Source organism: Mytilus edulis, chromosome 12 (assembly GCF_963676685.1).
Source record: "Mytilus edulis chromosome 12, xbMytEdul2.2, whole genome shotgun sequence".
NCBI lineage: Eukaryota > Metazoa > Mollusca > Bivalvia > Mytilida > Mytilidae > Mytilus > Mytilus edulis.
The window spans coordinates 41544330-41562380 of record NC_092355.1 but is presented as its reverse complement, the minus strand read 5'-3'; the positions used below and the strand labels follow the sequence as shown (position 1 = coordinate 41562380).

Here is an 18051-nt window from a genome sequence, read left to right as displayed (position 1 = left end):
GTGACCTTCTGCCGTTGTCTGCTTTATGGTCGGGTTGTTGTTTCTTTGACACATTCTCTATTTCCATTCTCAATTTTATTAAACATAAATTTTTGCAAAAAGTTTGCAAACAGGACGTACTGCAACCAGCATGCTTAAAACCTTGTATAGTTTTGTTGTATCAATTTTGCATACAAAAAAACAAAAACATTTTCAGAAAAAAGTTTTATTTAGACTAATATCTTTTTTTCTTGCAGATGGATGAAGTTTATCAAAGAAGTTTAAAAGAGGCAAATCAACAAAACCTGCATATGTTTCCAATATGTTATCAACAGTTGTACAATATTGTTTTGTCTTAATGTATTAACTAGAAAATTTGAAATTTCAATGATTAGAAACTTTCAGTTGATGTAGTTTTTTAATGTATGATCAATATGAGAGTTGTTTTCCGCTAGTTCTGTTTGTTGAGAACGTTTACTTTGTCAGATTTTACGGTCTTTGCCTGTTTTAATTTACGGTATTTTTGTTATACTATGTTGTTCACGTCTTAAGATAAAATACTATCTGAATGTTTTCATGTTAACTAGTTTGAACAAAATGTAAATGTATCATTAAAATATGAAGTATGATGTTAAACACCGTTACGTTCTTTTTTCAATATTAAATAAAACCCCGCCGCGAAATCGCGGGTAATAAGATCGTGGTTGAAAAATCTTTGTAAACTGATGTAACGATGATTTTTTGTAAAAGATTTTGACTGGCGAATTTCAAGAAAAGTATCAAAAGTCACAGGTACTTGGGACAGTAAAAAATTTTTTAGTCCTCCGTCCTTCTTCAAAAACATGATTTTTTTTTTATTAATTTTGATTTTTTGTCGTTTTTCTGTAGACTGTAAACTACGAACATACATACACTATAAGGGTAGAATAGATATGATAGTAAAGCTTGCCTTTTTTAGTATCTATTTTTATGTTTTCTATTTATTTGTTATGTTACAATCAGTGAATGCATGTAAGAAAAACGTTTTTAAAATGACGAACCGAGTATAATGTTAATGGTCATAAAAATATTGAACGTAAATTTCCAAAACATTTTTACAGCACTGGGTCGATACCTATATTCCACACTATGTCGTTAACGCAGGGTTTAAAAATGCAAAAGAATTTGTCATTCAGACATTCATGTGTAATATGTGATACAATTTCCATCAAGATTGTGGAACCGTACTATTTGTTTGTGGTATGCAAGTCCGATAATGCATATCTAACGGGTTTTCTTTTCTTATAACACTATTTAGGGAACCAAAAACTGCACAAAGAAAGAGTTCCCTACTACCGGTCAATCTTTTGACCAATCTTGACAGCTTTCGGTTCAATTTCACATATGTCACATATTTCAGTTATTTCTTGTTGTAAAACACACACTATGATTTTTAAATGCAGTATTAGGTAACTGTGAACGAGGACAAATTCCATATTTTTTCTATAATATATTTTGATAATTCAATATGCAAATTTGCAGGACATTGTATGTTCCTTCATGATCTAAAACATGTAAAGAATGGACAATTCTGATGCGAAAATATCAAGGGAATATTCAAACTCATAAGTCGTACAAAAACTGACAAGTTCACGGCAAACCATGAAAAACATCCAAAGAAAAACATCCAAAGAAAAACATCCAAAGAAAAACCGTAACATATCAATCTTAAGACCGAGTAACACGAGTTGAAAAAGATACGACATGGTAAAAAAAAAGTTGGTTGAGTGAGATATTAAACAAACAAGGCAGCCTCCCACTTCACCGTAACAGTTCACAGGACAGGAAATCTGAGTGAAAAGATTTTGGAATCAGTAGTATATAAATGTGTTTGTTGATTTTCTAATCAACGATTGTTAAAGATAGAATCATGACCAAACAGGTCTAGGTAAAACAGCATTCTATGTGAACTTTTCTTGATTGTGTTGAAAGCACAGGATTAAATACTAAGGATCTGTACAGATAAAATCAATAAGGTAAACCATGACAACCCGTTATTAAATGAATGAAAATGTAAGCAGGAAATCATTTCCCCAACAATTAGATGAATGTGAGTGGAAGAACTGCGTGAACCAAAAAAATACATTACAATTCTGCACGCTGTCTCCTTTCATTTGAATGTCTTACGAATCTAGATTTGTTCGCTTTTATTGTTGTCTTGTTATGACATAAGTTATAACATCTAACCGAAAAGATTTATTTATTTTAATTTAATTGTTTTCCAATCTTAATTTTCAAAAATGAAGATCCCATAAATTCTGTCGACCCTTTTCTTCATGTTAACTTGACATATTGCTCTCAAACCCTTCCTAACAGGTGTTAGACTCTCGAAAAGTAAAGTTCGACAGCAAACCAACAAACAAGTCAAGGTACAGGTATAAAAGCAAACGATAGCTGAACTGGTACAAACGTTTCTATATTAATTGATCAATTTACAATCTGGACTGTCTGAAAAAGACAGTCCTTTATACTTCTAAAAACGTAACTTAAATTTACAAGAATGTTGTTTGTTTCTACTTTCGACAGGAACTAACTTTTAGAAGGCCGAAAGCGATATATTAAAAAATTAGTAAAAGTGGACACTACTTTCTCCTCGATAGCTTTAGCCTTTTAATACTTCTACAAACGTGACTTAACTGACCACTAAACGATGACGAAAGTTATAAACGGTGGACATTACTTTTGCTTCAAATGCTTACGTCTTTAAATTTTCTATTGATATGACTCAACTGACCAACCATAGCTAAGCATTGAAGTTCATTTAATACAAAGCAATAAATGTGAATTAACTGACCACCTGCCAAAAGAATAGGTTTTCTTAAAGCCAAAACATGTATGTACTAAGTCACGTTGTAACAATTATAAATCTGCAAGTTTAACTTTAATGCACATAATACCTTACTGTCCATTTGTATATATGTCCTTTTGTATATAAAATTATATTTAATATTAAAGTTATTATATAAGCACTGCGTACTGTTACATTCCTCCAAATATACAGGAAATATAGTTCTATGTTTCACTAAATGTAGCTAAATATAACTTAAATAGTCAATACTGCTTCTCAATTAAAAGTCACATTTAATCGTTCATCCTTCTACTTAGTTTCACACGGTATTGTTATGCGGAATTTAACTGAAGTGAACAGTTATTAAAATGTTCCAATTGTTCTATGTTGTCCAATAATTACAACAACTGTCGTCTACTATATAAAACTGACTCGACACAAGTCTTATCCTAAGATCAATGTCACGAAGAGTCCATGGTCATTTCATTGTACCATTAAAGAGTGGTAAAAATTGTCTACACACATTTGTAAATACACAGTTCATGATATAGATGATTAAACGTTCAATATGTATATATGGATTATATATCAAGGTCTCCTAAATCCCTTCTGGTCAGTACTATTCTGTAGTCTGCTTTCTTCCTTCAACGTTAGCATGGTTAGGCAGGCAGTGAAAGCAACTGAATAAACCCAGATTACTTTCATTAGTCGAAATTTGAATTTAACATAAACCAATGCAATGGGTAAGAATGATGTATGACAGGTTACTTTGTCGACTTTTACATTTCAACAGCAACATGTACAAATCTGATTTCAATAATTATACATGCTAGTGTTAGCAAAAAGTATCTATGTCCGTTTGAACCTATTTATGGGTCATTTATGATATGACTGTGTCATTAATATGTCTTAATTAATATACTCGACGTATATTGTAAAATAAAGGAAATATTATTGTATAAAAGCAAAACAAGAATACAAGAAAGCTGGTTGCATTATTATCTATTATATAACCTGGTTGATTGTTATGTGTAAATGATGCTACCTGAGTATTCAGAAAAGTCATATTAGTTTCCAAACTTGCTATTCTCAAATCGAGGTCATCGGTTAACCGTTTAATAGCATGAATAGCTGTATCTGAAATATTAAAATTGTTATTATTCGGAAACACGTGTAATGTGAACAAGAATTCCAATCGAAAGTATCTATAAGAATATATATAACTTATTTCTTGATAATGAAATGAATAACAAAAGGTATAATCATAAAGCCGTTTAAAAATTTCACATTTGCACTAGTATTCATATAAATTATACATACATGTAAGGTTATAATACTTAAAAAAAAATTGGACCTACAATGAAAGAAAAGTTGTTTTCAGCATTAAATTTTAAAAGACTGTTCATGCAAATATGTCATACTTGTGAATATCTACATGGATGCTAACCATTTTGTGATTTCTTTCGGTATTCTTGTTCAACCGATGTGATTTGCTGAGTAAGATTTTGGCCAAGAGTTATGATATCCAATTTATTTTGGTTAGTTATTTTCGAGAGGGCAGTAATATCCTGATGCGTCACCGTATTGTTATATTCGAGTTGGTTTACTCTGTTTGTTGTTGCCTGTACTTGCTGTTTTAAATTTCCTATGTTACCAACTGATTGGTTTTGACTCAGGATTGCAACGTCTTGTGATAGTTTCTGCTTTCATCCTTCAACAAAGTAGAATTCATTTCTAAATCTTTGAATTTGCTTTCTAAATCTCCCAAATTGTTTTGACATATACTGCATGAATCATTTACAATATTGACTTTTAACTGCAAAGCCAAAATATATGTTGTATGCTTTGAAATGTCCTTCTGTGCAAGAGATTGTACTTTCTGTTGTAAAGTACTCACTACCTGCTCTAACATATGAAGTGATTGCCTTTCCTCCATTAGCAAACCGATGACGGCACTATAATGTTGTCAGTTATAACGCTCAGATAGTTGTCGTCGTAGTGCTGTCAATCAATAATCCATTTATGAGATCAGAAAGTACGCATTGGGAGAGGACAAACAGAGTTTTTAGATTATGATTCATCTTCGTTATTAAAACCACAAAAAATTGAACACAAAGATATGTGTACCGACGTGTATACGTGTACTATCTACTTGTCCTATCTGTCTTCAGGTTGGTTCTCTCTTTCTATGTCAAATTAAACTGTACAAGTTTTAGTGTAGAGGATTTTTTAGATATATTCTGTCAGTGCATTTTCACGGTTTTATTATATATACAATGGGACTTTGGTTGATAAAGTATAACGTTTGTTTCCATAATTTCTTCATGAACTTTCCTCTTTTTCATATACCTTCGAGTTCGGCATTACTGTTTATACTTTTTCACTTTATCTTTCAAAGTTAAATATATGTATGTTTCTCTTTGAATTGCAAAATATTGCATTATTCATTGGCACTAACAGCAGCTGTGAGTTCATTTTTTTATTTATGTTTTTTTGTTGTAATGATGGTGTGAATGAAAGTAAAAGCATAAAAGTCGTGAAATGAGAATATTTTTCAAATATATATATATATATATATATATATATATTTAATAGTATAAAAAATATTGACACCTCATTTTTGTGGCATAACATCGTGGCCACAAGTTAATTGTTTTCTGTTTAGTGTTAAATTTATATTAAGATCCATTTTGTTACATCTTGTGATCATTTTTTTTGGGCAATCGCCAATGGCAGTCAGCAGGGTTAAAGAACATCAGTTGTTCGACTTGTGAGTCAAATGCGTTTTGTTTAAATATACTTTTTCACTTTTTTGGTCTTTTGGAAAATGTTGTTTGTGCTGTTTTTAGACCCTTCTAGAACGAAATTTGTTTTACATGCACACGTATAAAAATTGCGGTTTTTATCCAACGCAATCATAGGTTTGAACGTAGTTTTCAATTTAGACTTGTTTGTATATTTAAAAGTTATACATCTGGGTTGTTTTTAGGTTTTTTTTATCAAGTTTCGTGTTTTATGATCCTAGCAAAGTAAGTATGAATACCAATTGAAAATGTAAGATAATTTAATGTTTTCAATTTGATGCGTATTGATTTTTAATTTAACATAGCATGTGAATTTTACACACGAAATACTCCAGACACAGGTCACTTAATCATGTGATTCGCATGTCGACATCAATGTTTCGATTGTGTCATAATCGAATACAACCTATGACAAGATATTACTTTCATGATAATAGTATGCACATGGTTTGGCTTCTGTACCTCAAATCTTAATGTTTTATATAGTGGTTTTTGGACTGCTGTTTTGCAGTTTTGCCTGTTTGTCTTTTCTTTTAAGCGTTATATTGTCTAACTTTCCTTCGTATGGTGACACCTAGGGTATATTCATCTTTTTGCAACACTCAAAAGGACTGACATAGGAAGGAACACAGGCGGAGACGATTTTTTACTTATATTTTATTTTATTTCGAAACTTGTTGTCACTTCCAATCCGAAATGTATCGTACAAGGACGACTCTATTTTGATAAAGTAAATTTAAAGGTTATTTAAAAAAATACAAGATTGGAGCGATATGGTTTTATGGAAACTAAGCAAACAAGTTTAAAAAGCTAGATACATTGAATTTTATGTCTGTCATATCTATGTCTTGATTAAGTTTCATCTGATGCATCTGGTGAACTTTTGGAGCTGTGATATAAAAACACACCTTTTCAAGAATAGGTAATTAATCTTACATTTTATTGCAGTGAAACAGTTCTAGGTCATAAACATATGTGTTGGGTATTTCAAAGCACCATTATTTTTTTATTTGGGTTTTCTATAGAAAATTTTGGAAACTAAATCTTATACACAGGTTAAATAAGGGGGAAATTTGATTGGTTCACTTCCAGTGATGGTTATTGTCTTATAAGCAATGTAATGTTATTTGAATTGGGTTTCTTTAGTACTGGACAGGATAAAACTTTACTCATGCCAAGTACTTTTTTATTTGAAGCAAGGATACATTCTGCACAATTGTTTTAAAAGTGCAATTATATCAAAGACTAATAGAAGAAATTCAATGGTGTTATTACACCTAAGTTAAGCTAATGTGATCGCTTCATAGTGACACATAAAAAAGGCATTGAGAGGTCAACAATATTCAGCAATAGTTAAGTATAAATATAATGTGTCATAACTCTAAATCACTTAGAGTCCAGAAAAATTAGAAATTATTTGAATATAAGGTATGAAAGATTTGTACGTGTTTTAAATTTAATTTTAATTTTTATTTACATGATTTACAGGCAGAAATTAGAATTTGCCGCTGGGAATTGCGGCTTTGGTGTTTAATTTTGAATACACCGGTGATGTAAATCTTTTGTTCAAACTCTCCCTTATTTTTCAGTAATTCAGATTTTCTTGGCACAGTGGGAACGTGAATTACTTGTCTTTTCACGTATAAGTTCGAAGGCGTATGAATCTTTTGGGTAGGAAATTTATTGTGTTAAATGATGGGTGTATAATTATCATTTTAAGACTTGCTTTACTTTATTGAACGTCAATATTTTTCTTAGTGCAATGATGGATCCGGACATTGATAATGGCGTTGAGCGAACTGCGGAGATGAAATTAGAAAATCACAGAATGATTCATTGTCACAAATGATAGGAAGCTTTTCAAATAAACTACATACATTTTATCATCACAAAGAAGATCAGACTTACAATTGAACAGATAACAGAATCAGCTTAAGGTGAATTGTGACTAGAAGTTTGAAAGAAAGTCTTGAGTGGACCAATACAAATTCAACCGTAAACTTATCGTAGCTTTCAAAGAAGCTGACACTTGTTTGGAGCCTAGAGATTCACCTGCCGCTTTTGTCAAGCAGAAAATATCAGAAGGTTACATAACTTATGCACGTTGATAAGGATTTTAAATTATTTACTTTCTTTAAAAAAATAATAGGATTTGGAATATATAAATTCATTTGACGTATGCATAAGTTAAACGTAAAAGATGGGTGTCTTGATTATCATCGATCGTAAGTGGCTTTGAAGTTATTTCATGTTATATGGAGGAACAGTAGTTGTTTGCAACATAAGACCTAGACCTTTCAATATAAATAATAGTTGTTATGATATTATATGTATATTGGTATGTAAAAATTGACATTCCTTATTATAATACGAAGGAAGTTGTGTTTTGCACTGCTTTGTGCAACTTGTAGCCAATGTTGAGAACAACCCTTTGTTAAACAATGGTAAAATAACCAAAATACCGAATCTGTAGAAAATTCAAAACGTAGCGACTTTAACCAAAATGGCATAATCAAAAGCCCAAACTCATCAAACGAACTGTCATTTTCCTAACTTGTTGTAGGCATTGTTTATTTTGAAAATGGTGGACTTTTTGTATTTTCTGTCAATATTTATTTGTAACAATATTCAATGAGTTCTAAGAGTACTGTCGTTGAAGAGTTGCCACCGTCAATTTTGATTTGACGATCGTAAATCTCCGTTTTACTGTCTTCTCTAAACTGCATTTGCGACCGTCAAATCTACAATTGACGGTAGCAACTCTTCAACTACAGTACTGTTATCCTTAAATAGAACTCATTGAATATTGTTACAAATATATATATATATATATATATATATATATACTATTATTCCGATTCTAATGCATTATAAAACTACGGAGCCCTTCCCCAGTTTTGCGCTGAGTAAAAAAAAAATATTCTGACATTTACATTATATTGTTTTTATACTGCAATTTGAATTAATAAACTGATAACGTTTTAAATCGTAATACAAATGTCAAACTTATTTGTATTCCTTAATGGACCTCTGATTGTGGAGAAATGTGTTCCATGATGGAATTGACTTTATACAAAATATAGCTTTGTTATTATTTTTAGGAAATACACGTTACTTCAATATAGATGCAGTATAAAAACATTTTTTAATGATTTTAAATTGATTAACGCCCAGTGATAACTATTGCATGCCTATGCAAGACGATGATCTTAACAATCAGTTTGACATGTAGATTGGACGACAAGGATTAAGGATGTGATCTTTGGATTGCAACAAGACACAACGATATGACTCGAGATATTTCATTGCATACGGTTTACTTTTTTTTAATTAATCGTCACTAAAATGTCGTAGGAAGACGACACGCGAGCTTGGTATCCCATATTTTATTCCTACTCAATTTGATGGGTGTATTTACTTCGGGGTATACAAGTGTAAATTGTAAGTAACTCGTGTTACCTGTTGTGATAATGTATGTATTTGAACAAGTATTTGATAAGATAAAATTGTATGTCATGTGATAAATCACCTATCAGTCTTGTGATTTTATTTCAGTACAACATGGCTCAGGCTGCGTCTAAAACATGTGAAATTTGTGTGAGTGCCCCTGGATCACAATACTGCTTAGATTGTGAACAATGTTATTGTGAAAACTGTAAGTCGCTACATAAAAGGCAGAAGTTATCGACAAATCACCAGTTTCAACACGCCTCCGAACTTATCCCGGAAGGTAAATCTAGATGTAGCCAACACAAAGAAGAACTCAACCTAATGTGTAATACATGCAATGTACCGGTATGTACCAGTTGTGTGACAGGAAATCACAATGGTCATAAATTTTCTAAATTGGTCGATGTTATTGATCAATTACGAGGGGAAAACAAAAATCAAATTCGGGTCAAGACCAATGAAGCAAATCAAAATATAACGAAAATTGAGGATAGCTTGAAATCGTTTGATAATGATGTACAATCTGTCATGAAAGCTATCACCGATCAAAGCAACAATATTAAACGCATGGTTGATAAATCTGTTTCTAAGATGATTGCTTTAGTAAAAGAACAATCAACGAAAGAGAAAGATAAACTTATGAAGATTTTATCTGCTGCTAAATCAACACTTGTTGCTGGACAGAACTTAGATAGAAGAAGACTGGATCTAGATAAAGCCAGACCGGATGAAACTATGGTACAACAGATTAATAAGATGAAAGAAGAGATCAGCAAACTAGATATTGACTCTCTTCCCCAGTTTCCAAAGATATCCTTTGAGAGCAAAGCAGTTACTGAGGATGACATCAGGCAACTAATCGGTTCATATACTTTAAGGTAAATATCCAAATTTATGTTTTCTGCTTTTTCGAAAACCGCGAATGACCGTAAAAAATATCTTAATGTTTATTCATAGTGTCAAACTATTTAAAAATGAAAACAATTATTTCAAGCCTTGAATATTGACAGCATAAACTATTTATCTAAAGGTAGTAACTAATGATCATTACTATGAATACTTAACCGAAATATCTTTCTAAAACAAATCAACAAAGGATTATTATTCCGCTTTCAATTGTTTTCTTTATGACCCTTGATTGCCTTATAAAATTATCGAGTGTTTTTACTTCAAATCGAAACGGACTCATGCGTTTTCAAGAGTAACACTATTTTTTATGTCATGACAATTCTTCAATTGTTAGGTTTCGTCTCTTATTTTCTATAATGTAGTTTTTTTTCTTTCGTCGATTTTTTTAAGCTTGTATGACAACATCTGTATATTAACCCTTCTCCAAAGCGTCATCTCAAAGAAATATCAGGATAACTGCTTTAGTTCGTCAGTTGCGCATTTCGTATACACAAGTATTATGGGTTTCAAAACTGTTGGAGATTTAAATCAATCAATTATACTTGTTATTAAAAAATGAAAAACAAATCTGTCTAAAGACATCTGTGAACCGAAGTAGAAAATCATGTGTGTTTCTAATATTTGTAGATCTCAGTATACATGGTATAGAAATGCTACTTTCACAAACTAAAATTGAAGAAAGTGAAGCATGTTAAATGTGGACAAGAGTCTACAATAAAATTAAAGACACAGTTTGATTTCTCGCAAGTCAATTCATTACCACAAAAAAAAACCTTAACATGTTACTGTCATATCCAGCATATATCATAATATCTCAGAATTTTCTTATCTTTTCTTCATTCTACTTTCATTGGTAAAAAAAATCATACATAAATCTGTATCTTTTTAAAAATAAGCATTTTCTATATATTGAAAAAAATATATAATTGTTAAAAGAAATATAGTTAACATGTTTCTTATACATTCAAACAGAAATTGACAAGAAGAAGTTTTTAAAGACATTTATTGTCATTTCGAAAATGATGAAACAATCTTTTTCATTTTAGTGTATGTTCACCAGTCAAAGAAAAAGAATATCCACAACATGGATTTCTATATAGATGTGCAGACTGTGGGTAAGTTCCGAAAGGAAATTAAATTGATCTTTAATTTTGACTATGGTCCATAACCTTTAGATACATAAAGGCTTAAAAAATTGATCAATACTTGAATGAGACTGGTATCAAACAAAAAAGACAGAGTAATATCTTGTAATATATATATAACTGTAGTCAATTAAATCATAATGTCTTGCATTAATATACAGGAATCTGTTTTTTGATATAATGCGTTAATTGAGTGACTGTTTTCAAATTCATGTAGTGTAAACAAATTAATTTCGGCACATTTTTTTTAAGCCGTTTCATTTCATGTCGTGGCAAACTTGTAGACTTTGTAAAGTTATTCAAGAGACGATTCTGAACTGCATGTACTCGCCTTGTTTTTGTCCCAGAGAAAATCAATTGCATTTTAAAATATGTTGATTTACAGTATTTAGCTATATTCTCAATATAAGCGATCTATCAGACATTTGTGTAGCTTAAGGTGGATAGCGTGTCTTAATTTTAATCTATAGAATTTATTAATTTGTCAAAATGTTGTTTCTATCATTCTTTTTTCAAAAATATATATATATAAAAAAACTTTTTGGCATGCTACAGGTTGAGCAAAATTATCAGATTTTGTAAAGATTATACACGGAAACTCTAATTTTGTGTGATAAAAAGAAAAATTACATTATAGAATTTTAAGATAAAATGCGAGATCAGTCTTATAAAATGCTTTTAGATAAAGAAAAAAATTGGGTCACCGGACTTGTTTTCTTGATTCAATTTTCAAAAGGTAAATTCATAACTGATTCTGATATAAAAATCACTTCATTTGAGTTATCTCCCTTCATGTAGCAAAAAAAGAATCAAGCAAAATGATTGCGTTTTTTTTTTTAAAAATACATCCGTAAAAATGATAAAGCACATAATTTTCTACATGAACAATAAGAAAAGTCTTACACATGAATTACATACTACTCTCAAACTTTGCAAATTTCTTTCGATGCATATCTTTTTTATTAGTTGTTAGCTGGTTTCAGTTAGCTTTCATTAACTGCGACTACCCTCAGACCTTTACTCAGTGTCTTTTTGTTGTTGGGATATCCAAGTACCCGGCCACGTCACTCTGTTTTTATTAGATGTATTTATATTTGTTTTCATCTGATGAGTTAAGCCTTTTTCAACTGATTTTTATAGTTTGTTCTTATGTTGTACTATGACACAACTGTCCCAGGGTATGGGGGATCACGCTAACCTGTTTAACCCCGCCACATTCTGTTTGTATGTGCCTGTCATTCAGTGGTTGTCGTTTGTTTAAAATATTTTTTTGAACATACATTAGGCCGTTAGTTTTCTTGTTTGAATTGTTTTACATTTGTCATTTCTTGGTCTTTTATAGCTGACTATGCGGTTTGCTCATTGTCGAAGGCCATACGGTTACCCATAGTTGTTACTTTCTGTGTCATTTGGTCTCTTGTGGAGAGTTTTCTCGTTGGAAATCATACCACATCTTTTTTTTATACATTTTCTCTATATTTTCACAATTTCGTTTTTGTTCCGCGAGTTTTTATATTTGCATTAATGATGAGAGGGTTGGAACTTATTCGCTTGGTTCCCGACAACAAGACGGGACATAAGACATGTATTAGCTAAACGCTGATAAAGTTTGTTTCACATCAAACAATTGATATATGTTACACCTTACATCCCTTAGAAACAGTACGATACAATTTAATCTCAATTAGATCTGTTTTTAAATAATAAGCAGTGTCCATTGAAAAATCAATAGTATGTTTTATAGAATATCATATTTTAAACAAAGAAGACGTTAAACTTGATATTTCATATACAGGGTGAATTGTGATTGGTATTCAATTAATTAACAGGTTTCGGAAAGCTTTGAAGTTTGAGATTTTTCTATTTCAAGAACAGGAATATTGTAATTTCATGCGCTGTTTTGTTAAAACTTGAGTTTAATTTGTGGTCATCGAGGGCACCAGTAAATGCATATGCTGTTCTTTGGGTATTTACATATGTCAAAAATAGAGAAACAGCAGTAAACATCGTGTTATTAGCTTATTCACTAAAAAAGCAAACAAATATATAAACGAAAAATTACCATGACACAGAACACAATGAGAGGATGCGTAAGTACAGAGCCACGTCATAAGTAACAATGAAACACACAAAGTATTAGCTCGCCGGGCATGCCCTTTATAAAATGTTATTTACGTTTTGCTTTGAAACACTATTTCTCTTTTGATTGTAACAGTAACGTACGATGACCTATAATTGTTAATTTCTGTGTCATGTTGGTCTCTTGTGGACAGTTGTCTCATTGACAATCATACCACATCTTCTTTTTTATATTTGGTTCAAAATTAGTTTAAAGCAATGAAGTATCACATAGAACATTATGAATGAAGACAAGAGTAAATTCGAATGCAACACAAACCCAAGGATAAGAAATACAGATGGATGCACTATTTTACCTTATCACATGTCATATATATTTATTATCTTTTAAGGAAAGAATGTATTCAACCTAAACATTCTAAAGAATATCGGTAAGTATACTATTAATATTTCTACAAGCATATACGAATAGAAGAGTAAATGCTAATTTTACTCAAAAGTGTGAACCAACTGTGTCTTTTTTTTACGAGCCGCAATTACGCCTGTGCATTTTAATATCTATAGCGTTTATTGCCGCAGCAATATTTATGTTGTGATATGTTTACGTTATTATTAATCTACATCCTGCTTTTGACAAGTAGAAAATGTACATTAGTATGACAAGCATACTGTATTATGTGTCAATTTTTTATAAAAAATAAGAAACACTTGTGGTTTTCCAGTGTTAAACTTTCCAAATACACTTAGAACATCCAGAACTTAAACTAAATTTAATGATCCAAATAATGTAGGGACGTCAACAATACTCGAAAATTAGATTATTGATCAATTGTTCAGAGTATCGAATACCAAAAACCATACTCGACTAATCGGTTCCCTGTTAGAATAGTGCTGTCTTCTTCATATTAAATTGATCATTCTGATCATTCTTACAGATGTTCCATTGATTTAAATTAACATCATTGATTATTCATACTAGTAAATAAAATACTTTTTTTCCTAATACTTTATATTTTATTGTGCGTAAATACGTAGACCGGGGCGAACACTTTACACAAAACATGGCTTAGGCGGGATCACAAGTTCACGATTGTTAGAGACGTCCGTAACAGCACCATTTCAGATCAAGATCAAGGTCCTGTGAATCGGGGTTGAACATTCAAACTTTTATGATATTTTCTAAAACAATTATTTAAGCACGTTAACAGTGAGATATTTTTCACGATTCTACCTAATTCAGCCATTTCCAGCCGAAATTGTGCACTGACTCTTAGGGAAAATATCCGTAAGAAAACGGTCGCATTATGGTCATTGTAAATTGCTTTGTCTGGACTCAATCATATCGTGTTATGTTATTGGTAGGACTCTGACGTGGATATCATTGTCGAATATTTTATTTATAACTAGACTGTTCCGGAATGGTTTCGGCAAAGACGGTTCGCATTCGATCTCACTTGACCTTTCCTGATCCGTAGGAATCTGTTACGCAAGTATACGACTTTGTTCAGGATAATAAGACATTCCAGATCCTTCAGAATAGAAATCTTACTGTTTAGCTTTTAGTGTTTTTGAGCTGTCTGATATTAAACGGGAACCATAATCGACACTGTGTGAATGTCGTTTTCGCCATTCTGTCACTTCGGTACCATCAGACCAAATAGTTTCGTCTGCAAGTCTGTAATTTACAAAGTTGCAAAACCGACTGTCCCTAATAATGGGTGACGTCTAATCAATACGCCTTTGTTGATATGAAACATGTTAAATGTGTTTTCATAACGATTACCAAATGATATTTTTGTTATAAATTTCAAATTGTTTTTTTTTTAATTCATATTGCTTTTATTATTGTTTTTTTTAATGAGTGCTGAAAGGTTATGAGCATTTTGTTATTTTTGGTTTGATATTCCTTTTTTCAGATACTTATATAGGTGGTTTGTCGTCCGTTGAAAAACAAACCACAAAATTTTAAGTACATAGTTTTGAAATCCCAATCGAGTACTCGAGTATCGCGTAATAATACCAACGAGTTATTAATAGTTATCCGAATTGACATCCCTAACCAAAAAGCATATACGGATATTTAAATTCATGTATCTGCTTGCACTGTAGTTTGACATGCATACAGACCTTTTAAGGTATTACAACGTCTTTTGTTTTGTGTGTTACAATTTGTAGACTGATGTTTATTAAAGACATTTTAGAATCCTACATAAACAACAACATAACTGATCTTAATTTAAAGATAGTAGATTAATTTTTAATAAACTGTTATATATAGCTTAAATTCTTAAAATTGGATACCTGTTTCGCGATTTGATGACAAAGCAATACAGAAAAATTACAATTTCACCAATGATTGTAAACAATACATTTATGCTATAATTCCTTCTTTTTCAGTATGTAAGTAGCAAGTTCAAGTTTAATCAGAGAAGTATATATACTTTTACTGCAATGCAAAAAGAACCTGTTTTTCCGCTTAATTAAAAAATAGTTCCCTATTCGATTTAATAATAAACCATCAGATGTTAACCACGACCAAAATAAACAAAATAATACACCATATTTAAAGCATAACAACCGTCTTGCCAAGCGTACAGAGGAGCAAAAACTACGCATTCCTCCGCCAATAAAAACTTACCACCCCGAATTAGTACATTACTGCTCTAAGTATTGTTAAATACAAATCAAGCAATCAATGCATGCCATATGTGTTACTGGCTTAGCTGACAAGACTTCACCACTTCTTTCAACAATTATTTTGTTACCATTCCACATCGAAAAAACTTTTTTTTTAATTTTTTTGTTCGAATAAACATTGTAAGCGAACATATAAATGTACACATGAAAATTATGAATGGATCAATAAGTGCAATGCTAGTGAACAATTACTGAAGCTGAAGTTTTGATAATCAATACATGTTCTGTAATTTCATATGTTAGCAAAATATAGTATTATAAAATTCAACATAGACAGTAAACACGATGTTTTTGCAGTCAGTTAGTCTACTTTTATGCTATCATAAGATCTTGCATTCTGATATCTGGTACATATATATTTATGCAGCTTCTCTTAAAATCCCAATAATAAAACACCTAAATGTGTTAATTTTCCCGCAAATTGCAATAATAAATACAACAAATAATTTTTTAAAGCAAAAATAACTATACATTGTAAGGTGACTAAAGTCTGACAATTTCGATATGTTCATGGTACCATACATAGTGTCCTGTCTGCACTCGAGTTTCTACTGTGTTTTTAAAAACATGTTTTCCATACACAAGAGTTTGTTTATTAAGAAAATTCAACAACTTCTTTCAGCAGCTTACAAATTGAATTTGCGCCTCAAAAAATAAATTGTTGGTTGATTCTGGTGAATAACTTTACAAACACATAAATATTGACAGTTTCATAATCACCTGAATACTAGTACGTCATATCAATAAAGTTAAAATGAGTTGTTTTATTGCTTATGGAATTATAAGTCTCAAGATCGATTAATCTGTATTACTTATAATGTAATAATATACATCGATATAAGGGTAGATCAACAAGATACTTCCCTTGCTAAATAAATCCTTTAATTCACTCATCGGTACGTTAACTTTGAGTGAGACGAATATAAATTTGGCACGTAATCAGGGAGTATAGAACCTGTTGTGTTACACCTTTAGAAAATACAAACCTATAATTTCTAAGGTCTGGAACTATACTTCATCATAACTCTCTACATGATATATACACTGCCTTTTCGTATTATTGCACATAGAAATAGACTGAAGACCATTAAAGACACTCCGGAATCTTACTTATGCACTAAATTGCTAATAGAAAAAATGATTCAATTTTACAAAACTGTTATACATAGCTCTAAATCTAAAAATGGGATATCTTTCTAACAACTCGATGACAAAGCAATATAGAAAATGTACAAATGCATCAATAGTTTAAAAAAAAACTAATCACATTTCCTTTTTTCAGTACGTAAGTACCAAGTTCAAGTATCAGTAAGAGAAGTATATATATCATTTTAACTGCACTGCAACACTAGTAGCTGTATTTCCGGTAAGGTAAAAATTTTTGCCAGATTTGATATTATATTTAACCATCGGACGTAAGTCACGAACAAAGTAGACAAAAAAAGACAAAGAGTAACACTTGTCTTGTCAAGCATATATAAGAGCACAAACTATGATGGCTATAGATTTTAAAAGAAAATGTTTTTCTATACAAGATACATTGGGAACGCCGTGGCTTAGTGTTCTAAGTATGCAAACCAGTTTATCACCAGCATGTCAATACTGGTGTTTTGAGTTCAAATTTCAAATGTTGTTAGTGTCGATAAACACAAATCAATCAATCAATACACGACACATATATTGCAGGCTAGGCCAAAAAGACATCAATACATCTGTCGTATCAACAAATATATTTTTCATTGCACAAAGAAAGAACTTTTTTAAAATAAATCTTAGAAGCACACATATAAATGTACAACTAAATTTTGAATAAAACAATAATTCAGTTCTGGTGAACTTTTCAATACAGCTGAAGTTTTGATAATTAGATATCGTTTCTGGAATTTAATATGTGAGCAAAATACAGTATTATAAAATTCAACATCTGCAGTAAAATATGATGCTTTTGCAGTCCGTAAGTGCCCGTTCATGTTATCATAACCACTTGTATTCTGATATCTGAAACTATATCTGTATGCAGGATCTCCTAGTGATATATTTTCCCACAAATTGCAATAATAAATACACCCCACAATTTCTGAATTTACAGTATCTAACATTGTATGGTCAAGTTTGTTAATTTTGACATGCTCACAGCATCATACATAGTGATATTATAATT

General features: G+C 31.1%; 1 protein-coding gene across 1 annotated transcript; it reads left to right on the top strand.

Moving 5' to 3' along the window:
* Positions 1–9139: 9139 nt before the first annotated feature.
* LOC139498497 (E3 ubiquitin-protein ligase TRIM71-like) lies at positions 9140–17677 on the top strand. The gene is made up of 4 exons (XM_071286906.1): positions 9140–9938; positions 11016–11084; positions 13586–15162; positions 15591–17677. Exons 1-3 carry the CDS (start codon positions 9172–9174, stop codon positions 13626–13628), a joined length of 879 nt encoding a protein of 292 aa, XP_071143007.1. The 5' UTR covers positions 9140–9171; the 3' UTR covers positions 13629–15162; positions 15591–17677.
* The last annotated feature ends 374 nt before the right edge of the window (positions 17678–18051 follow it).

Excerpts from the sequence above, each read along its gene's own strand:
- LOC139498497 (XM_071286906.1), top strand. The coding sequence starts at position 9,172 with ATGGCTCAGGCTGCGTCTAAAACATGTGAAATTTGTGTGAGTGCCCCT. Across the intron at positions 9,939-11,015 it reads ATCGGTTCATATACTTTAAG|TGTATGTTCACCAGTCAAAG; the intron begins GTAAATATCCAA and ends TTTTCATTTTAG. Across the intron at positions 11,085-13,585 it reads TATAGATGTGCAGACTGTGG|GAAAGAATGTATTCAACCTA; the intron begins GTAAGTTCCGAA and ends TTATCTTTTAAG.